Here is a 23,765-nt window from a genome sequence, read left to right as displayed (position 1 = left end):
AGCATTGCTGTACAAGACAACACTTTTTAAGTCAATTTTTTCTTTTTAAGTCACCTGTTTAATACCCAGCTCCCATTATCTACAACTCTACAAGGGAGAAAATAGAAAACTGTTATTCCTATTTTTAGAAAAAGGTGCAAGCTGGGAGAAGCAAAGTGATTTTCTCTACCATCCAGTCCCACAGCAGACTAAAAATAGAGAAAAGAAGTCTCAGTTCTCCATGCCCTACAATACATTAACTCTTCCCCATTGCTGCCTTTTTTCTGAAAAGTCTTCCTGTCCTTCAAACAAACTCTCACTGTCATCCCAAATACAGAACATACAGAACAAAGAACAACATACTTCTGGTGAGACCCCACCTACAGCACTGCATCCAGCTTTGGAGTCCTCAGTACAGGAAAGACATGGACCTGTTGGAGCTGGTCCAGAGAAGGACCACAAAAGTGGTCAGAGGGCTGGAACACCTCTCCTATGACAACAGGCTGAGAGAGTTGGCCTTGTTCAGCCTGGAGAAGAGAAGGCTCTGGGGAGACTTTATTGTGGCCTTTCAGTACTTAAAGGGGGCTTACAAGAAAGATAGGGACAAACCTTTTAGTAGGGCCTGTAGCAATAGGTCAAGGGGTAACGGTTTTTAACTAAAAGAGGGTAGATTTAGACTAGATATAAGGAAGAAATTTTTTACCATAAGGGTGGTGAAACACTGTAACAGGTTGCCCAGAGAGGTGATAATGCCCCATCCCTGGCAACTTTCAAGGTCAGGCTGGACAGGGCTCTGAACAACCTGATCACATTGAAGATGTCCCTGCTCATTGCAGGGGGGTTTGAGCTAGGTGACCTTTAAAGGCCCCTTCCAACCCAAACTATTCTATGATTCTATGATTTTCCTGCCCTCAACCCCATAATTTTGAAGGTGGGGAGGGGAAGGAGGAACAGCGTTACCAGCTTATCTCTGAACTGAACTTAATTTTCTGCTCAACTCAAAAGCAGGATGGCCCACATCCCAAGGAGATGTTCTTAGGTAATTTGTTCTGGGGAAAGGCACCTGTTCCTGCTCATACACTCCCTCTCTCTACAGAATTCCTGGTGAATAAATTTGTGAAACATTTCCAAAAATGTTTCATTGCAATTGGACCACTCCCTTGAAAAATTCTCAAGTCAATTTAAATGTCAAAATTCATCTAGCAATCTAACCAGGTCAAGGCTTCCTGATGTGGCTTTTAGGGGCTTGTTCGGGGCTGTTTGGGTTTTTTTTGTTTGTTTGATTGGTTTTTTTTTTAAACAGCAGCAAACTCTGCTACCAAGGGTCACCAGAGCCTTGAGAGTAGGTACAGCCTGTGAACAAGGTGGGTCCTCCCACTGGAAAGGCTGCAAGAGGAAGCAAAGATTGCTGCTCCTCACTGGGGAGGGTTCTATAGCAACACCAGGATGCAGCAGCACACTCCTACGCTGAGTGCAGCTGCAGAGTCCAGTCCTTTCCCAGTGCCTGACAGGAGGAAGCACAGAAGCAAGGATGAGCACAAGCTCACCCCAGATAGGATGAGGTGTACAAAGGAAGAGTTTTAGGAGAAATGGCTCATATCACATGGCTTCTGTGGAAGGACAGAAGATAAATGGACACATTGGTACCTGGTGGCTGGAGGGAAGATCAGACCTATTGCTGCGGCCAGATCCTCAAATCATAACTGTGGGACAAAGCATCACATTAGATCAAAGCATCAAATAGAGATGACTCTATTTGTGCCGGGGCTGTAGCAGTTGGCTACAGAATAGTGACCCACCCACTTCTACCGTGAAGGCTGGATTAGCATATGGCACTCTGGAGAAGTAACCAGAAGCTCCACGTACATCAAAACAGCAGCTCTATATGCAGCAAAACAGCAGCGTGTCTCAAAGGGAGCTGGCAATGCCAAACATCAGCACTGCCCTGACTAGTTTTTCAGTACCAAGTGCAACACAAGGTACAAAGTCACACAGGGACTGAAGCCAAGCATCCCACAAGATTCCCACTGCCTACCATGAGCTTCAACCTACTTCACTGCTGGCAAAGATGGCATTAACCATCTCCCTGGCTGGCAGCTGAGCTCTCAGAGTCAAGGGCTCACAGTCCCAACACCTTCCCTCCAACAGTCTGACAGAACCCCGATGCTGCAGTCTTCAGCGCACAGACAGCAGCGCTTTTGGCACCCCGATGCTGCAGTCTTCAGCGCACAGAGCACAGACAGCAGCACTTTTGGCAGAGACTTGACACAGTCTCCCTCTGGTTTTAAGTACGAAGCTTTTCTGCCCAGCTATTTTGAGGTTTTGTCCTATTTTTCTCCCTTTTCTGCTGGGCAGCAGGTTTGCTGCAGGTCTGGAGCTTTGCAGCTATCTCATTATTTAAGTTTCTACCGAATGTTAGGTCTCTCGCTGTTCATCACAAGTAAAAACTTTAAATTCATTAGACATGACATAAAAAGCCACACACACACGCCTAGGGGCTGGCTGATAGAACTTGCCTGGAAGTCAGTTTGACAGACTTGACTCCATTCGACTAAGGACCTAAACCAGGGGAGTTTGCCCATAGCTCTAGGTGACCACTAATACTGCTTCATTTGCTTCTTCATCTCTTCTGCCAAGCCAAGTGAGACTACTGCTGAACTGGATCCATACACAACTGTTCAGCAAGCAACTCTACTTTTTAGGTGCAGTTTTATCACAGAAACATGGACTCAATGTGGAAGAGTCTCCAGCACTTACAAAAAGAGAGACCAAGCAAAAACCAATGTAGAAATTCTTGCCTAGCTGTACGGGCATGTGGAAAGAGATCAGATGAATAAGACTGCACCTACTCCATTAGGCAGGGTCTTTTCTGTCTGAAGTGCAATGATGGGGATTCAGGACTGGACCCAGCTGCTACCTAGATGGGAAGAGGGCATTTGCTCCAGGCCTGCATGATTGTTACCTGTGGATGTCAAAGGCCAACAGCAAGAGAGTAGGGGAAAGGTCATAGCCCCCTTAAATGCACCTCTGCAAATTAAAATATCAAAGTTACGATTCCTTGGCCTGAGAATAAAGCACTGTTGCAAAGGGGATCTCCATTCTCTTGTCCCAAGTGCAAAGAGCTTGCCCACTTGCCAGAAACTAAGCCTTCCTCAGCCCACCCTCCCTGTCTAATCTACATTAATAAAAGCAAGGAGTGAAAGGAAGTATTTTATACTTCAGATCTTCATGCCTCAGTGCATATACGCTCCTTTCCCTCCAGTGGCTATTTAAGACAGGGAGATTTAAGAGTTAAAAAACGTACCCCTGCTTCTTTCTGGGAGATCTGCTGTTGCTGGAGAAGGAAAGAGAGTGAAGGGTTTGGCTACTTTTCATCATCTTTTTGGACACTTTCAGGACCCTGAAACCTGGTGTTATTCCCTCTTGGCACAGAAGAATTTGGTTGTAATGGCCCAACTCAAATCCAGCTGCAGTCACAGCTCTTCAATTCAAATTGTATTTAACAATCTCAGTGAAGGGGATTTTCTTATCTTCCTCTCCGGGTCCACCACCACAATTGTGCCAGCTGGAAAGTCTCCCCACGTGGCATGTACGAGCACAAGAAGAAATGCATTCACAACAGTCCAGACTCCTGGGAGACAGAGAGGGGAAAGAGGTCTACCCCTTGAAAGCCAACTGTCTCATTTTAAACAGGACAAAGCAAGCTGCCTCTGGTGTGGCCAAAGGTGCTGAAATTTGCTTTGAAGGATAGATGAGAACTTCTCTTCATTTTAAGGTAGGTTTCTCCAGTCTTTACAACACCACAGAATTCTCTTTTAGAAAAGAACATACAAAGAAGGTCCAGAAATTCTCCTTCAGAGGTTTGGGTAAAGTAAACTTGAAGGAGCCAGCACCAGCAGAACTGCATTTATCTACTGGCAACCCAGCAGTTCGAGTATTTCAGTGCCCCTGTACCCATTCAAGCTGCATTTAGGATACAGCCCAATAGCATTAGCATTTATGCTAAGGAAAAATTAGCGAAGAATGGTACCTGCACAGAGCAGTAGAGCTTTGCACAAACTGCACATGTACTAAAAGGTACACTGGGTGTATAAAGAAGTGGATTCCTTCTGTGTACCTACAGCGTTCTAAAGACAACTACCATTGTGGCAATCAAGCAAAGTGATCAATTAGTTAAGAAAAATGTGCTCTGAAATAAGGCAAGAATACTTGTCATCTTACAAATTAAGGCTTCATTGTCCATGTAACAACCAATTCTAATCTGGCCACAAAGGTCATAAGTATTGAAAAGATCCGAGTTCAAAACACCATTTTGCCTCGTTCACCGGCAGTTGTCTACTAGATCTGCCTCTCACAATTCATTCCTGTACCTCACTGACCAAAACCTTCCACTTTAAAGAGGAAGGAAAGAGCATGGCAACATCATGCCTGGTGAAGTTATACAACGTTTATCCTAAATGTTATTCTTCCATTGTGGGTTATATGCAGCTTAAGGTAAAACGAAATTGTTCTAAGCTGATAAATTATTATGTTGTGCAGTAGTCTATCTATATAATTATGGAAAATTATTATTAAAACTTTCCAAGAGACTCCACATGTGGATGGGCTGGAAAGCACTTAGCCTTACAGCCTATCTACCGGAACTGGAAAGAAGTATTTGGGAGCAAACCAACGACCACTTCTGGAAAAGAAAAATCCCCACTCTTTCAGCTTCCAGTGCGATTTACCACTCAATTGTGTGAGACAGCTCCACACGTGCTGAGCAGATGCCTGGACGGATTAAAAACAATTCACTCATTTCCCGCTGTGCTCCTCCTCTTCCTCCCTTTGCTGTGACACAGACCGCGGTCACTGCCCTGCCTGTGCAGGACCTGACATTTACCTCGGTGGATCGGGACAGGGAGCCAGGAGGGGTATGACTCAGAAGGGCTGACAGAGTTAAGAGGCTTCCACTCAGTACTGCAAACCAGCCAAGGACGAGGGGTAGAACAGGGGGAGACACAGTGAAACGAGAAGAGGAGACTGTGATTCGATTCTGTTGCAGCATGCGCTGGTACATGAGACACTGCTGCGCTGACATCCAACATGCATAGCACAGTAGCAGTAAAATAAACTTTGACCCAGACCAGCTGTGCAGTTTTCTGATTTTGAACACATCATACCACTATTCACTTCTGAATATTAGTTGTACTATCTCAAAAAATCCTCAAGGTGATAAAGCCAAAGCAAGAACAAACCCAGCTCTTGAACAAGATATTGTGGCAAAAGGCAGCAGGGGAAAAGACTTAATATCTTCATCTTAACTTTGATCATATAGCTCCTTCTTTTATTGTAGATAGGAAGGGAGGGACAAACAAGGGTGATTCATTCTGAAATGGTACAGAACATGGGGACATCCAAATCATTTGTTCATCAAATGTACCATGCACACACATAGCTAGCCAGGGCTCGTGTCTGTACTGGCTACAGCAATTTCTGAGATAAACCCAAAGAAATTCATTTCACTATATCTCAGAGAGGATTCACTGTATTAAACCAGTGTCTGCCTTTAGCAGGAGTTGCTTTATTTAAAGAGCTACACTAGAGAGCTGAAGAGGAGGGAAGAATATGCAAGCTGAGACTGATTAACTCATTACGTGTGCTATGTATCAAATACCAATTTCCCCAGCACGGAACACCAATGTGAAAAATCCCTGACTTCTATAAGAGTCCCTGGGAATTGTTGAGCAGAGCTAGAGAGGCTTAAGCTGGCCAGAACACAACATTATAGTGTTCAGAAAACACTGCACACTGAACAGCACAAAGCACTACTTTCCTGCTCCTATGGAAGAAAAAGCACAGGCTGCTTCCTCAAGCAGGCATGCGCCTCACATGAAGACAAGGTTCCCAACCAGCTATCATGACCAACTGAGAGCCAAGGAAAGAAGGGTAGAAAAGCAAAATAAATCAGTCAGTCACACCAACCTACAAGGCTTAAAAAACAGCAGCAAACACAACCCCAAAACAGATAAGCTGACTCAAGCTATCTGAGCAGCTGGTCTAGAATTTAAGTGGATAGACATTTTCCCCCTCCTCACTCCCCCCTTTTTTTTTTCCCCCCCTTTTTTAATGCTAGTCATCCTCAGAGGATTTTCTTAGCTTTGTTTCCCTTCTTGTTTCTAGGAAACAGAACCTCAACTAGCTACTGGAGGGGAAAAAAAAAAAGAAAGAAAAAAAAAAGAGAAGAGAATAAACCAAAACGAAGAAGGGCAGGGAAAAAGCAAAGGGGAAAAAAACCTGAAAGAAAAGGAGGACAGAGCTTCGGTCCTGCCACAAGAAGTAAAAAATTCAGTACATTTCTGTCCCCCTCACTCCTCCCACAAGACTGACTTTGTTACTCACTGCATAACCCTAACAGATCAAATTAAGCAACTTTGGGTTTATTTCACTTGCCAGCATAAGAACAGGCGAGTGCAGGCAGCAGTTGCAAGACCTTCAAAGAGGATGTAATTTTCTTTCCTATGTTGTCTTTTCTCCCAAGGCAACAGCCTTACATGAAATTGGTGGCCTAGAATATCTGCAGCACTCTGCCGTCAGCCTTTATGGCAGACATGGAAGAAAAAGCCTCCGATAACACAAGCATCCCATCAAAACAAAACCGGGAACTGTTGCCGCACACTGCCAGAGCAAAAGCCTCATTAGGGTCAAAGAAGAGAAAGGGTAAAAGGTTCAAAAGCCAGTGAGAAGGAAAGAAAGTAATAATGTAACACTCAGCTCTTTGGCACCACTGTGGAGTTGGAACAAGCTTGGGTTGCGTTAGGAACTGCTTCTTTCAGAAGATTCAGAAATTTCTCAGGAGATTCAGAAACTCCAGGAAATAGAAAATCCAGAAAAGCAATCATTAAAAAAAAAAAAAAATTACTTTAGACAAACCAGAGACCACAGTTAAGATTCTGGTCAAAGAGCACCAAAGCTTCTCATGCAAGTCCTCTTTCACGTACGCATTCATATGCCTGGTGTGGATGTAGTCAGGATGCCTGGGGCAACTGTTTTGATCTCAACCAAATGAATCTAGGTATGTTGAAAGTGTTCTTAGGAAAATACAGAGTTGTTAGGTAAATTCAGCTTTTAGGGGTAGGACAGACTGGAGGAGCAAAGCATCTGCATGTCAGGATTGCAAAACCGCAGTAGATGAGCAGAGGACTGAGGAAATCACTGCAGGACCTAGAGCACAGCTGAAGATCATAAAATCATAGAATGGTTTAAGTTGGAAGGGACCTTAATGATCATCTAGTTCCAACCCCCTTGCCATAGGCAGGGACACCTTCCACTAGACCAGGTTGCTCAAAGCCCCATCCAGTCTAGCCTTAAACACTTCCTTAAACACCACCCTCACAGTGAAAAATTTCTTCCCAATATCTGATCTAAATCTACCCTCTTCCAGTTTGAAGTCATTCCGCCTTGTCCTGTCACTATATGCCCTTGTAAAAAGTCTCTCCCCAGCTTTCCTGTAGGTCCCCTTTAGGTACTGGAAGGCTGCTATAAAGTCTCTGTGGTGCCTTCTCTTCTCCAGGCTGAACAACCCCAACTCTCTCAGCCTGTCTTCATAGGAGAGGTGCTCCAGCCCTCTGATCGTCTTCATGGCCCTCCTCTGGACCCGCTCCAACAGGTCCATGTCCCTCTTATGTTGAGGGCTCCAGAGCTGGACACAGTACTCCAGGTGGGATCTCACCAGAGCAGAGGGGAAGAATCACCTCCTTTGACCTGCTGGCCACACTTCTGATGCAGCCTGGGATACGGTTGGCTTTCTGGGCTGCAATTGCACATTGCTGGCTCATGTTGAGCTTCTCATCCATCAGCACCCCCAGGTCCTTCTCCTCAGGGCTGCTCTCCAGCCATTCCCCACCGAGCCTGTGTTTGTGCTTGGGATTGCCCCGACCCAGATGCAGGACCTTGCACTTGGCCTTGTTGAACTTCATAAGGTTGGCTTGGGCCCACCTCTTCAGCCTGTCCAGGTCCCTCTGGATGGCATCCCTCCCCTCCAGCATGTCTACCTCACCACATAGCTTGGTATCATCAGCAAACTTGCTGAGGGTACACTTGATCCTACTGTCCATGTTAACAACAAAGATGTTGAACATCATCAGTCCCAGTACCGACCCCTGAGGAAGACCAGTTGTAACTGGTCTCCACAAGAGATGACCAAGCTGCATGGACAGGTCGTGAACCAACTCTGCATGAGCCATACCCAGCCTGCTATATCAGCCTCACTTAAGAAGCTTTGTGTCCAGTAAAATCAAACAAATAAAAGGAAAAATAAACAAAATAAAGCCTATATACCAGAAATGCCAAGATTTGTGCAAATCAAGAGAAATTCACTGGAAATGAGAATAGGGGAAAAAAAGGAAACAAAAACCACAAACAACAAGCTGAACTTGCATCAACTTAGTAAGGTCTGCAACAGTACCCCTCTCATGTTTTGACTCCAAAACTAATGCTAGTTTTCTTCAAGATTGTCTTGACTGCAGCAAATCACAACAGCATCACAAAACAGGCCAGCCGTGGCACAAAAGCAGCAAGTCATATAAGCCATTAAACTGTTACAACACACATCTGGTATATTCCATAGGTCTCCTGCGCAGGCCATGAGATATTACCACCAACAAGTAAGAACAGGAATTCCCCTGTAAAGCCCTAAGGAACTACATAACCTTTTAATTACCCAAAAGAATCCCCAGGTGTCCTCATGCTTGATTAAATCAACGTTAGGCACACACAAGCTCATCAGAGGACATCGCTATTAACAAAACTAGTCTATCTTTAGCTATGCAGGAGCCCAAAACATCTGTTTACTGCACTTGTTTTCTTCTCTCTCTCCTTGCTCTCTTCACACATGAACACACTCAGTGACAGAAAAGATGCAGAGGAAGAGGCAACACACACTGGAATATATTTGCCTGGCTCCACAGAGTTCAAGCAGCAGAGTTCAAGAATGCTGCCAAGTGTCGATGTGGATCTCGAATTGTCTGCAGTTTAACAGACTGCCCACTGACAGAAAAAGAGGCAACGGGCAGAAATTAAAACACATGAAATTCCATTTGAACACAAAGGAAAAATAAAAGAAAAAACAAAACAACCCACTTTTTTCTTTGGTTGTTTTTTGGGGATTTTTGTTACTGTGAGAGTAGTCAAACACTGGAACGTGCTGCTCAGAGAGGTTGTGGAATCTCCATGTTTGGAGACATTCAAAAGATATTCCTGGCCATGGTCCAGGGCAACCTGCTCTAGGTAGCCCTGCTTGAGCATGGGGGTTGGTCTAGATGATCTCAAGAGGTTCCTCACAACCACAACAATTCTGTGAACTAGGATATTGGCAGGATGGGCAAAAATTTCTGACCAGTTTTCCTTACCCCATCTCTCATTTTGGCCACAAACAGAATCCTTAAGTGTTGCTAGCCTCATTCTTGTACGCTTGAAAACACTGTCTATAATTATTGTGGAAGTTCCTTTCTTCTAATTCCAGCTTTCATGTCTTAATAGTACATCTGCGCTTGGAGATACTGCCCTTCCTCTTCTCCTTTAGCTTGCTGACCAGCAGAATAAACAAGCTCAGAGGAAGAGCCAAGCTCATACGGACTTCTGCAACCCCACCAGATGGAGTATCCCCATGTAGTGCTACATTAGGCAGTGAAGGCTTTTCCTGAAGAGTCTCTATTCTGTCTTCCCAATCTATTCCCACTACAGCATCATATCTTTTCATCTAAGTCACAGATATACCCCATCTCAACAGCTATGCTTCCACTGGCATGGTAAAATGTTTTTCCTCTCCAGTTTTTTCAAAATGCCATCCATTATGAGACCTCTACCTGCACCTCTCACAGTCCCTTTAAAATTTTTCAGGGAATACATTCTTTCAGACAAGTCCCATCCCACAGACCAGCAACTCTGACATGCTCTGCTGCTCCGTGGATACGTGCCCTTTGGGTGAGCTTTACCTTCTGCAAGATCAGGATCTGGCCTCAGACATCTATGATTTTGCTAAACATGCAACTCACAAAGCCACCTCTCCAGCCCTCGGCTATCTCCCTCTAGTAGCTCTTTTGCGGTCCATCAAAGTCTCCTTCTGGATATCTCTATCTGGACTTAGAAGTGGAGTATGATGTATGTAATCCATCTGGATATCTCTATCTGGACTTAGAAGACTGCGGCTGATGTATGTGGATTCTCTGGAGTGCAACACATCTAAGGCGCTCTCAGCCTGAAATCTTTCTCCGCATTTGGATGAGGAACATGGTAAGTCATAAATTGTAGGGTACACACAAGAAGGCTTTTGTCAATTCATTGAAGCATCACCCACTCCATTAGGTACTCACTGGCTTGAGAATCACATTGAGTTATGAGTAAGTTCACCACACTACAGAGCACAGTCAAAAAGTCCACAATGTATTTAACTCCTATCTTAAAGCACAAGGAAGGTGAAGGATTCCATTAAAAGCGATCTTGTTAAAACTTGACAGGCAAAATGCAATCCCTCTGCCTTGCCAATCACACTAACAGTGCTGATTCTCATCATTCTCTGGTGTTAAAAGACTAAAGAACAGTAAATAGCCTCCCTACAGAAGACCATAGTGGAAACACCCTCCATCTTTATGTTGATGCATCAGTCCTGGTTTACCTTAGCTTTGAAGAATGTGGTTAGTGACTCACCCTGCCGGATAAGCAACGAGGCCAGTTCTGGGGTCGCAGGCTAATCCTCTGCCTCCCGACACAGTTATCCCCAACACCTTCTCCAAAGTCACCTAGTGCATATGAAAAAGAAAACAAGAAGTATTATGAAATATGAGTGCTGTTCAAATGGACCCATTCACAGATGCTGACGGTCTGGTTCACACTGGCACTGAGAAGCATCACAGCTAGAAATTCACTGACAAGGACCCAGGTACAGAAGCAATCCTACTCAGTTTTCAACATAGGCACAGTAAAATATGTCTAGGGTACAGAGAAGGAGTTATCAATCCACTGATTACTTTGTCTACGCCACAGCATTACAAAGCACTACAAAGACAGAGGATTGCAAGCAGCAGATAACACTGGTGAGAAGCTGTGATGCATATTCACTGTCCACCAATTCCCATCCTGCCAGTAAGAGCACTTAACAACTTTCTCCGGAGCTTTTTCCCAAAAATTGTTTCCAGGTTGACTCGTTCTCTATATCTCCACCATCCAGCGGTAGATGGTTCAGCCTGGTCCCAGCCCCATATTCCAAGGAACTGAATAGTCAATTTTTCCCACAGTGCTTGAATTGGAAACCACATCCAGTGGACCAGGGCAACCCTCCCCAGTAATCTCAAGAGATAGAACAGCTTATATGACTGGGTCCGCAAGCCCGCATACCAATGACCCGTGCAAGAGACCGTAGTCCAAAATGCTTGCTTTTTTCCTCCCTGAGCAAAGATCTTAACTATTTTTAGGAAAAGAAAAGAAATGCAACTGGAAGAGTTACTTGGACGATACAAAGATTGCCAGGACTCTGTGGCAAGAAGCTGGGAAAAGCAAAAACAAAAAGGGAAGGGAGGGGGACAGACAGACATGACACAATATTTTGGGGAGCACTCCTTGGCAGAGAAAGCATCAGAATTTAGCAATTACCCCAAAGCAAAAGGTTGCTGTAGGATTACACTGCACAAAATCTGGTTTGTGGTGTGAAAGGACTCAATCTCTGAGCCCAAACCAGTTCTCAGCCCTGGGGTTGTTTTGACCGACACAAAAGTATTCTCTTTCCTTTACATTTGCACAGCTTGATTTTATTTATTATATATTTAAAGCATACATTCCTTCTCAGCATTGCTGTCCCTGCCAAACTCATGGATTTTACTGGGTCACAGTCTTCTGTTTTTAATTATCATCATCTAAGTTATATTTGGTTACTGCCTTAAGGGCATGGACGCGGCATAAGAAGTTACTATTGTAATAATTACTACTATCTTTAATAGCTGCCCTGAAGACGAACATCTTGTATTTATACCAACATGGTGCACAAAAAGCTGGGGCAGGGCAGGTTCCCCACGCCACCCTTACCACACAGCTTACCAGACCTGAGGCTGTAGGGTGAAGAAACAAGGTCTCACTGAGCTCGTGGCCCAGGTTACTAGGGAAGGTGACAGAAGTAACCCCACACAGAGAACCACCTTGCTTCAACAGGTAAAGCAGTGCTGAGGTGCCACCATTTAAAGTGAGCCGTCCATGCTTCATCGAGTCCAAATTTGGCCTGCCTTCAAATCAGTGACACGAAAAGTGGAAGATTTCATATCCCAGTCTGTGGAACAAATTGGGCTTTTTTTTCCCTTTTAGTAATAACATACCCCAGATACTTTGAGACAGTAAGGGAGAACACCAAATTGTCCCCTTCCCTTGCAAAATAAGTATATCTGGAAATGAGGCTTTTACAAAACTCCACTGGATTTTTGTTACGTATAAGAACATACAATTAAAAATGCATTTACAAATGCACCAGTAAGGAAAGGAAATAGCTTTGTTCCAACTTAATGTTGGGGGGGCCGGGGGGAGAAGGAGTGAGGGAGGCTAGGAGGATATCTACTCTTCCAGGCTCCTTAACAATACTTCAAAGCACATTTATTCTTAAAGCAGCCTCACAAATGCCCAGAAAGAAGAATCCAAAGCTTCTACTGCTGAGATTCCAGCTCATATCAGCAGTTCCCAACCCATCAAACTAAGAGAGGTTTAAATTCCTATAGAAACCGCATTCTTGACAGTGGAGGAGGAAGTGGAAGAGAGGTGCCATTCAAGTGCTCCAATCTAGATAAGGCACCAATTACTTGCTGTCAGCAAACATCAATTTAGCAATGCTGTGCTTACCCTGCTCAGCACAGGCTTTAGCTCAGGCTGGCTGTAATTGCAACTATCTTAAAAGGCACTACTTGACCTTGGCTATGCAGCTATTCAGCAGCAATTCAGCAACCTACTTTCACCAACAGGTACCTTTTTGCTCTGTGAGGATGTATATTGAGCCTCTTGGTGTGCCGTCCTACACCACAGCTGAGCTGATCTTACAGCTGCATGCTCTGGAGGGCAGTTCCTTCCTCCCCCATCCCACTCATCCCAGTGACACCCCCCCATCGTTTCCCCTTGCACCAGCACTGGCATGACAACTGCCTGCCCAGTAGGTGAAACCAGCAGAAAACCGTGTCAGAGATTTTGCTTTCTGTTTACCAGACTGGGGAAGCCACAGGGAGCTCAAAACCAGGGAAAAGAAAGACCATCCCATTTCACTGGCAACTACATCAATCCACCTGTACCTCCAAAACCCACCCTGCACTTGGTGGTGTGGAAAAATCTGCCCCCTCCTAGTCTTTTAGAGGGAGAGAAACTGAACAAGAGCACTAACTGATTCATCTTGGCACTCTCACCCCACGAAGAGCAAAATGCCACGCTTGCTCCAGCTTCTTCTCTCACTCCAGGGTCTGTGGAAGCCCCATGCTGCTCTGCCAACAGACTATTTGTGGCAATGATATGAGGTGGAAAGTCTACCTTTCTCCTATGTTCAACACACAGCTTGACACAAAAGGAGTAGCTCAGACTTCGGGTCCAATTATTCTCCTGCCAGCGAGCATCTTCTGGCCTCCAAAAGATCGCTCATTCCACTAGAAAAAGACAAAAACTATCAAGGCATACCACTGGTATTGATAGACCTACTGCCACAGAAACAGATACCTGTGTTCAGAGATTCGTAACTAACTTTCTGAAAAAGACTCCACCTTTTTTGCTCCTAGTCTTAGCTTTAAAACCTTCCCAATGTAAAGAATTTGAAAGGCAAACCCATGAGCCAATCCAATGGCTCCGCATGCTAATCCTTGAATATTAAAAACAACTTGCTTCAAAAAGGAGTACAAGCAAAATTTAAAATTGGGTCTTATGGGACTTGTGAGCTCCACTTCCACCACCCTGCCCAAAATACAACTCCAGACGAGGTGACGTAAGGGCAAGAGATAGTCACTTGTCACAAAACTTGACAGAAGAATGAAAAAAATTTCAGAGAAAAAAAACAATAGGCAACAACTGAGTATAAACTGGATTACTCCCAACTTGCCAGCTAAACCAAAGAAATTATTAATATAGCTCATTAGGGCAGGAGTACACCAATTTTAACTTCCTAATCTGAAATTAAGATTTGTCAGCAAAGGGCAAGTTTGTCAACACAGGTCTGCCATTATCCCAATTCTGAAGTTATGACTTAGAATAAGGTAGGAACCCACTTCCTCATGTGGCAAGTGCAGTCTCCCAGTCCTATACAGCCAAAACCACTGCCATTCACACAAGTCCCCCAAGTGGTACTTCAGCACATCCCAATAAGAAAGAAATTCCCTGACACACCTTTCCAAGTCTGATCTGAGCTAACCACAGGACCTGGAGGGTCCGCCTGCAGATCTGAGATACTATGTTCATTACCAATAGCTCCCATGTTGGCACAATTTGCTTCCCACGGTCATCAGACATGTCACTGCTTGCTCAGGCCTTCACAGGCAATCAATGGGGCACCTCACCACCCTCATCCAAGCCCAGAAACAACTGCAAGATTAAACCTGTCATTTTGTGTGCCTAAATTAGAGGTGCAGAGAGGAGGCCGGCTAGCCACATTTGTTATTTCATCTTGAGACTTCTATGAATAGTATTTGGCACTTGCAGTCAAGGTTCTCTATGCGATTTCCAAGTTATCGAATTGATCCATGCACAACGTGCTTCTGCAGCTCTCTTCACATTGCCACTATGCTACCTGTAACCACCCCATCTCCATTCCTTTGAGGTCAGCTTTTCAAATTTGGAGGCTCACTACACACTCTTAGACACCACAACCAGAATCAGCTGTGCAGCTAACACCTGTCTTGCAAAACCCAATATTCACTCATTTTACAAGCTCAAATCTAAATTTGGCTGCTTGGAGTTGCACAAACGTGTAAAGAAATTTTAGTGCCTAAGCAGATCACTTACCCTTTTCCTTCCACATCAGATCCCAAGATCAGCAGATAGTTCCCACACCTGGTAGGACCAGACCAGCAGAGTCCTGAATTGCAGGACTCAAGGTACCAACAGGTATTCATGGCAGCCAGGCCTTCCCAGGGACAGGGGCCTTGCTGCAACCCAATCCCACCTGGAAGTCAAAGGGCACATCTGAGATCAGCCCTTGCTTCCCTCAGGCACGGTCCCACACAGCACAAGGGGAAAGCCCACGCTTGAGTGACAAGGCCACCTCTGCCTTACTACTGAGGTGCAGATAATCCTTTTGGAAAGGCTGGTCTAAACAGCCCCTGCCAGCCTTGTTTGTCTTTTCAGGAAACAAGATGCACGACCAGCTGCTCCCAGCTCTTAGAGAGTGAGGTTCATACTTGCGTGAGCTCGTTCTGTTGTTTTGAGGAAGTTACCACAAGCAATTTTTTCCACATGCTAAAAGGACAACACAGAAATCTTTGAAGGATTAGCCCAGCCTCACCCTCCTGCAAACACTCTCCTCCTTCCCATCGTTTGCATCCCTTTGGGACTGTCTACACTGCAAAGCCACACAGGAGGCCAACACTGTGGCCTGCACATCTAGGCAGCACGCTGTTAGAAAGCGGTAGTAAACACACCCCAGTGCAGTAGTAATTTCCACCAAAATGGGTGCCAAAGGGGACAACTTAGTCACAGTGACAGTCCTGCCTGACCTGAGCTCACAGGCGCTCTCCCTACAGCTGCACAGTTTTACTAATGAGCCAACACTGTTGGATAAGAGCTCCTACATCTATGCCTGCTTGCCCATCAGTAGACTTCTGCAGTCTGACTTCATCTTAAAGAAAGAGAGGAAAAGAAAAATATCAAGAGAAAGCCATCTTTAACACCAAGCATCCCTCAAAGAGTTTCAATTGTAGACTGAATTATGCTGCTACTCACGCCATCAGCCTCCCCAGGCCAGCAAAAGACTAAGTAGGAGTTCAGTAGTATTGTAACCCCTCTTCCCCATACTCATATGCTCAAGAAATTAAAGAGTTTTCTGACTCGATCACCTCACCTCCTGCCTTCTAATACTACTCAAATTCTCTACTGGGCTGAAAAACTCATCATTCTCTACAAACAAGATTTATTTAAGCATGGAAATAAAGAAGAACACATTTGTGAGGATATATGCAACTCTCCAGTGCTCAAAAATACCACCGCAGGGAGAAAAATGGTGTTACTGTACAGGGCTACCCATATGTCCCAGTACCTATAGCACTAGGCAGGAGACTACAGTCTGGGAAAACCACGTCCAGCAAGCAGATGCATCTGTTCCAGACCTCACAAGACTGGCCATCTTGGATCAGACACCAGTATCTAGCCCTGGTTCCTGTTTCCATTTGCAGCCTAAGTGAAGGAGAAAACTCAGGAAGAACAGTATCATAAACAAATGCACAGATAAAGTACAAGACCAAGGAAAGCAAATTTGATTCTTTCTCACCTCCTGTCAATCTCCCAGTCTCAAAATAGATATTTTGAGACTGGGATAGGATTTTAACCTATTTCAGCAGAGTTCCCTACCATGAACTTATCCTCTATGTCTACAATAACTTAGCACTCACAACATCTTTTGGCAAGGAACTCCACCAGTCTGGTACATGTTGCAAGAAGAACCATCTTTCATTGCTTGTTTTAAACCTCACTTCTACCAGTTTCATTTGACGTGCTCTAGTTCTTGTACAGGAAGAGAGAGTGAATAGTCAACCGCCACCTACCATCTTTAGGTGGCTCATGATTTTGCAAGGAGTTATAATATCACACCAAGTCATCTGTGTTCCAAGTACAAGTGTCTTCTCTTACTCAGTTTATGGCTCTCCTGAAAGCCATTTCATATCTTTGATAAGCTCTGATGCTCTTCTGTGAACAACTTTCCAGGTCCATTATATCCTTCCTGAGATGAAGAGGAAACACCAAGACTACATACAGCTTTCAAGGTGTAGCCACAGCAAGCGTTTACAGAGCAGAATAATATAGTGTCCCATTTTGTTCTCCATTCTTTTTTCCCCATTAATACCTTACACTCTATCTGCCTTTTTGACATCTAAGATCATTTACAGACAGCAGCAAAGAGATCACCCTGCTCAGCAAAGTCACGGATAAGAACTCCTGCTGCTTTGCACTTGGAAACTTATTCCCCATTCTCTTCTCTCTGCTCTGCTATGGAAAGGGAAATCCTATTCTTGAATCAACAGTTTGATTTTAACTCCCCCCTTCCTCTCCATACCTTTGTGAGTACTTATTCATGAACAAGGGCATCCTCAGAGGGAGTTCGTGCAGCACAATTATTCCATTCCACTCCAGAATGGCTGCTTCAATAAATGTCCACATGCAGACAAGTTCTATTTTAAAAGCTTTCCCATGGGCCTGTGTATAACACAGTTAACGTTTGAATCCATTTAATTAACTAGCAGCATCGAGTCAGCATGAAAAGACAACATCCATCAGAGTTCATCTATCATCCACTGCACAACGTGCCTGCCCTCATCCCTCTTTGCCTGAACGTGGGCATATTAAAAATGTATGTGCAAAAGCATGTGCTCCTGAAAGCGGTGGACACAGAAATCCTAGAGATACATAACCCATGGTAGTTACTTTGGAAAGCCTTTCCTAGTACATCAAGTAATCAGTTACCATCTCATCTGAGGAGTGACTACATAATCATCTTTCTTTTGCCTTAAAAAAAATGCTTTTATAGCTCGAGAACCCAATATTCTTCGTTCCTGGCAATACACTGATACAGGGAGCTCCAAAATCAGGCCCGAGCTTCACAACACCACTGTGGTTTTCACGTCCGTCTCCCTGCATTCTACTCCCAGAATTTTCAGCACCGTTGAAACACACTCCAATGGGTTTTCTGTGCTGCAACACAGCAAAGTCCTATCAATGCACTCTGGCATCCACTACGTGAAAATGCATCCTCGCTGTACATTGTCAGCGTCAGCATTTAAGAAATAGCTGTCTATTTCTTACATAAGTGAAATTTGATACAGAGTGCCAAATCTCACAGCTGGCCCTGTATGTACATCTCTCCTGCTGCCCCTGAGCCCCACCGCAAAAAAAAGCACGTTCAACCTCCAGGGACCAGTGCACACATTGTAGGCTCTAATCCACCGTCTGAACACGCTGTCTGATCTCCTGTTACTGCTGCAGAAAAACAAAGGCTTGAAATTTTACATTTAGCTCTGTTGTGCTTCGTTTGGCACATTAAACACAGAACACTTATTACAGTATACTATTCTACTTAAGGGGCTGTCAGCATTTCCACTGCAAAGCCTTCATTTCAGGGCTTTGTAACACAGCTGTGAAATATTCATTTTGCACTTGAGCTTAACATGCAAAGGCCTGGCTTTGGCCCAGGTTCCTCTGCCTGTTTGTTTTTTCAGGAGTTGGGGTTTTTGTTGTTGGTCTGGCAGGGGGAAGGCTGAAGAGGGGTGGATGGAATTAACTGCAGGGGATGTTTGACTTACAAGAGCAGGCAAACAACAAAACCACTCAGCTCCACAGTTCATTTCTGTCCCTCACCTCCCAATGCCTCCCCCTGTTTTCGCATGTGCACACAGAATATGCACTTTTTTTTTTTTTTTTTTTTAAAGTGGCTTTTCTATCCTCTTCCTCCTCTCTAGCCTGAGCCTTCTGTCCCTCAGAATCAAGCGCTAGCAAACACTACTGTCTTGACAAGCCTGGAGACTGAAAATATTCCACCTGCAAAAGCAACACCAGTAAGCTGAGCTCCAACACACGACCAATTCAGAACTCCTGTGCCGTGACAGAGCAGTCTCCATGTCTCTCGCATGCTTGCTCACTGCCACCATTGCAGACTCATACCAATTGCCTAACTGACCCTCTAGGAACTACTCCAAGACCATCAAACTGGTTTCATGCAATCCACCACACAGACTTGTTGCAACATTTCAAGGTGTTTCCAGCCAATGCTCAATTTGAGGCAGCACTGATGGGGTGAAAGGATTCAGAGCTATGTCTGACCACTGAACAAGCCCTCACATTTTAACCAATTTAAGAAAAAGAAAAACAAAACAAACCAAACACACACCTGACCAGAACATCGTCATCTGCAACAATTCTAGGCAATTTGATTTCAAGATTAGCATTTTAAGAACATCAGGGAATGATTTCCCACAACACTAATTATGAATGATGCACCTTGGCACAAGTGTGGCAAGGGTAGAAACTGACTCGCCTACGGTTTGAATCCCTGAGTTATGGGAAGCATTACATTACATTTGTAAACCTGCATAAAGGCAGAGGTGGGATGGGGGGCGGGGGGGTGTGTTCTGATGGAAATGCTGAGCCTCAGCTCTAATGGCTCTGCCAGGTGTCACTACAATGGTTGCGCAGGGGTGTGCACACATTAATTAAAAATGATCCGTGCAGTTGACGGAACAGGGAACAAAACAGGGAGGGAGGTGGAAGAAAGGGAATGTGAGCAACCCAGGGTCCCTGCAGGCTGTCTTCCCACGTGCGCCTGCACACACCATGCGTGCATTTGTCCATCTCTCCACACAGCCTCTCTTGCCTGCTCTCCCCTCCTGGCCTCCCCACCGTGCTGGCTGCTTTCAGTCCGATTCCAGCTGTCAGGACTGCATTCCTGACCCGTCAGCCCCAGCTGTCGGGGGCTACGTGCTGAATCTGCACTCTGCCTTCTTCTTCACGCACCTGGAGTAAGGCAGTCCCAGGGAGGCCATAAATACCATTGCATAGCCCCAGGGAAGTGGGTGGGAGGCTATTAAAAGCACCTCTACCAGGAATCGTAGTGAGGGAAGTCAGAACTGACAGCAGCACACATCTGCAAGTGTCCCTGTGGCCTGCAAAAGAGGGTACATCGAGGGTTAATTTCCTACCTAGCCATCATTAAATAATTACCTTCTGTTTCTTCACTTAACACCAGACGGATCCCCCAATTTTCTCTTCCCCACCCCCACACCAAGGTCCAATTTCTTCTAAAATACTGCAGGGATGAGAGGCACATGTAACCTTATCAACCCTGGCTAAAGACATGGCAAGCAGCAACTTTTCCTCCTTCTCCCATTCAGCGATCATCCTCACCATAAAAGCAGCCCCGACTCAGATTTTCGTGATATTTCACAAAACCTTCAGAGTATGTGGCCTTCAAAGATACAAATGTGGTGAAAGGACAAGGGGTGGAGTGTGTGTAAATCACCCACCTTTGTCAGTGTTGTGATGATGGATGATATTTTGACTTTGGTGTGGGAAATTCTTTTTGTTGATGTAAGCAAAGTTTGTAAAGATTGTGTGATGAATGTATACTTTAAAAAACAAAAAGGAACATCAAACAGGCTCCAGGTTTGCTGGCACATGAAGAGTCAATCCTGATTTATTCCAGACTAAGCATCTGCACATGGAATCAATGGGACCAGCTCCACGGGCAGGCAAGCCCTATGGGACACAACAGAGAGACACATCCTGTGTGGGCAGGCTTCAAAGAAGCCATTCCTTGAGCTCTCGGGACCTGGAATTGTGCAGGATCACTTCTTCACAAGGAACAGATTTTTCCAATTTGCAAACACGCGTTACTTTTTCAAAAGGAAAAAGAGCCGGCAAGATACCAGACTTTACGTAGGGGGTGCTTTTGCCCTCCTACATAGGCAATTTGTCCAGTGATTTTTTTTCTTCATAGTAGAAAAAAGGAACCAATTCACCTTGCCTGCACAGAGAACTACCTGTAAGAGTATTAGGCACAAGCAAGGACTTGCAACACTCCCCCCATTAATCTGCCCCAAGTGTGGAGATCAAAGGAAGCAACTTCTGACTTTCTGGCAGTGCTATACACTGGTGTCCTCCAAATCCATGCACAGGGCCTGAATATAGGCAAAGAAAGCACTTCAGTGAGAAGTAGTAGTAAAAAAAACAGTAAATACAGCTCCCTTGGGCAGCGTTTCAGTTACTCATATAAGGGTCTGAAATCAAGCAGGAACAAACGGTTCTCTAAGTGTAAGGGTCACTGTTTATCATCATTAATCATCACTTCCCAGATAGGAAAGGCTCTTTCCCCTCTGTTTCACCCAGGCTTTAGCAGTCAAGAAAAGCGAGAGACAAGAACAGGGAGAAAAGCCAAACAGGGATGTGGGCAAGGGCTGGAAAGGCTGCTCCTTCTACAGCTCTGCCAAAGTCCCTCCCCACAGCCCTGGTCCCGAGCCGTGCCTGCTCCTAAATACAAACAGAAAATGGTTAAAAGTCCACAGCTTCATGTCAGAGACGGGCATCCGCTCCAAGGGAACGGTGGCAGCTCCACATAACTCCTGACTCCAGAGAAGTCAAACACATTGACTGTAACACAGCGTTTCTAACACTGATACCAGCATGGCGAGGAGCCCCGTCCTAAATCACCTCCTGCTGTAAACACCACAAATGTTCAAACTAAACTTGGACACAGGGAAGATACACTGAAAGAGAGGGCACAGAAAGCCTTCCCCACAGTTAACCCTGCTGAGGGGAGACAGAGAAGGAAAGCCACATCTCAGTGCTTCAAGAAAAGCACCATGTTACAATTCCCTTTCCCAACTTCCTTCATTTCTTCTCACCAGCGCTTATGTTTGGTATAAACAGATCAGTGCACTGTTTGTCTGAAGCTTGGAGGGGAACTTGGTAATGAACCTTGAGAACAAGAGTAGCAACACATAAGCTACAGCTATGCAGGGTATAGAAAAGCCTTTTAATCAGTCTGCCTGAGGTGACACTCTTAATTCATTTGCGATTTCTTTATTTATGCATAATACCCCATGCCACATCAATCTATTTTTATCCTTCACCACTGATTTGCACTATAGTTCTGTCCTAAAAGTCACCGACTGCCACTTCTAAATTGCAACTCTAGATCTTGTCGGTACCTACCCAGCCCTCATCGCCACGCAGGCAAACACACAGGTCTTTTGGAGAAGGGGACGGCTGTAGTGTATTTATGTCCCCAGGAAAGATTTAAAGAGACTGTCTGTGTGTAAGAACCTCGTCTTTTTGTGCCCAGATTCCTTACACAGAGTAGGTATCTGTCCCCTCCACAGGAGGTCAGAGAGCTCACCTCTCCCAGTGCCTGAAGGCTCCTGCCTGTAACGGCAGAACTAGACACCTTGTCTGCCCACACATGCATCTCCCTAAGACTGCAGTGATGCTATGGGGGAAAGTACATACTTGCATCCTCAGGGGATTAGAAAATGGTTTTGTTGTAAGCCGATTTAAATTATATTAAAAACAAAACAAAACACTTAACAGCAATTTAAAAGATGCTAAGATTAGAATAAATACAACAGGAGGGACAGAGCGAGTACGCAGCATTTATCACACAGACAACACCCCTACAGAAGGAGGCAGGTGGTAAAGAGATTAGCATTCATTCTTTCCCTAAATATTGTCTGGACTATTTATTATTTGTTTCACAGTACTCGCAACAAGTCCAAACAAACACAAAGGCCTTCTGTGCTTACAGCAGGTAGGAGCACATACTCTCACACAGCTTGCTATCTATAACCAGATAAAAGAGGACTGGATGGCAAAAAAAACCCAGAAGCACTGAAGTAAAATGTCTTGATCATGGTCATGCAACAAATTAGCATCAGAGCTGGGAATAACCTCACCTCCCTCCCAAATTCCAGCAGCTATCTACTGTATGGTCAAGGCCACACCATCGGTTTATCTCACTCCTGCTTGAGGTTAGGGACCACATTTTTGAAAAATGCTTAAAAATTCATAAGAGGAAAACATGAGAGATTTCTTTTTCCCCAAAACCAGTCAGGATATACAGAAGGGGCCACCCAAGCTTCTTGCCCACGCCCAGCCACCATTTGCCACCTAGCTCTCAGCAATCCCTTCCTGCACTCCCTGCCCTCTGCCCTGAGGAATAAGCTTCTTAGAGAAGAGCCTTTATCATCATCTGCCCTTTGTGCATCCCAGAATTAAGGAGCTCTTCACATCTGTCAGTCAAGACACACATTGAGCACCCAAGAGATTTCTCCTGTCAGCCAGAAAGGAGACCATGTCCTCCAGGAGAAGCGATAAATACAAACGCAGGCCAAAGATCTAGGAAAAAAAACCTAAGAGAACAGCACGAGCACTGGTTTCCATTGTCTCCTCAACAATCTGCTGCCACCTCCTTCCGTTCCACTATGGCTGGAAAGTCCTCCACCAGTAACACAGTGTCCCCATCACTGCACCTGCTGTTCAGCCACCCTCACGGACAACTCCAGCAAACCCACATGTGCTCACTCAGGTACGCACAGCAGGGCCATCCTTCTCCTTCAAAGATGCAAACTGGTACCACAGGGGAGGCAATCATCATTCACAGTCACCGCTATGCCAGATGTAGAACTTGGTTTAGTCTTTTCCAAACAGTTAAAATTTCTTGCAAGTTTTAGGGCCAGTTTTGAATGTTTAGAATTTAGCAGTGTGGATCACAGTGTTGAGTGTGTATGGATAAGAATTAAGGGGAAGGCCAACAAGGCAGACATCGTGATGGGAGTTTGCTATAGACCCCCTAATCAGGATGTAGAATCTGATGAATTATTCTGTAAACAGCTGGCAGAAGTCTTGCGATCATCTGCCCTTGTTCTCGTGGGGGACTTCAACTTCCCAGATGTCTGCTGGAAATACTATACAGCAGAGAGGCAGCAGTCCCGGAGGTTCCTGGAGTGTGTGGAAGACAACTTCCTCACACAGCTGGTGAACGAACCAACCAGGGGAAGTGCCCTATTGGACCTACTGTTTGTTAACAGAGAAGGTCTTGTGGGGGATGT

The 23,765-nt window shown here is 45.0% G+C and overlaps 1 protein-coding gene across 2 annotated transcripts in view; it reads right to left on the bottom strand.

Moving 5' to 3' along the window:
- MAPKBP1 (mitogen-activated protein kinase binding protein 1) overlaps positions 1-23,765 on the bottom strand; it is a 103,207-nt gene that overhangs the window by 59,717 nt on the left and 19,725 nt on the right. For both annotated transcript variants that reach the window (XM_009895692.1, XM_009895691.1), the window contains exon 2: positions 10,666-10,757. In XM_009895692.1, coding sequence (XP_009893994.1) covers positions 10,666-10,757 — 92 coding nt within the window. The remainder of the gene's footprint in view (positions 1-10,665; positions 10,758-23,765) is intronic.

Source organism: Charadrius vociferus, unplaced genomic scaffold (genome assembly GCF_000708025.1).
Source record: "Charadrius vociferus isolate BGI_N301 unplaced genomic scaffold, ASM70802v2 scaffold111, whole genome shotgun sequence".
In the NCBI taxonomy this organism is placed as follows: domain Eukaryota; kingdom Metazoa; phylum Chordata; class Aves; order Charadriiformes; family Charadriidae; genus Charadrius; species Charadrius vociferus.
The sequence above is the reverse complement of the archived record's forward strand: the minus strand, read 5'-3'. Positions and strand labels throughout refer to the sequence as shown.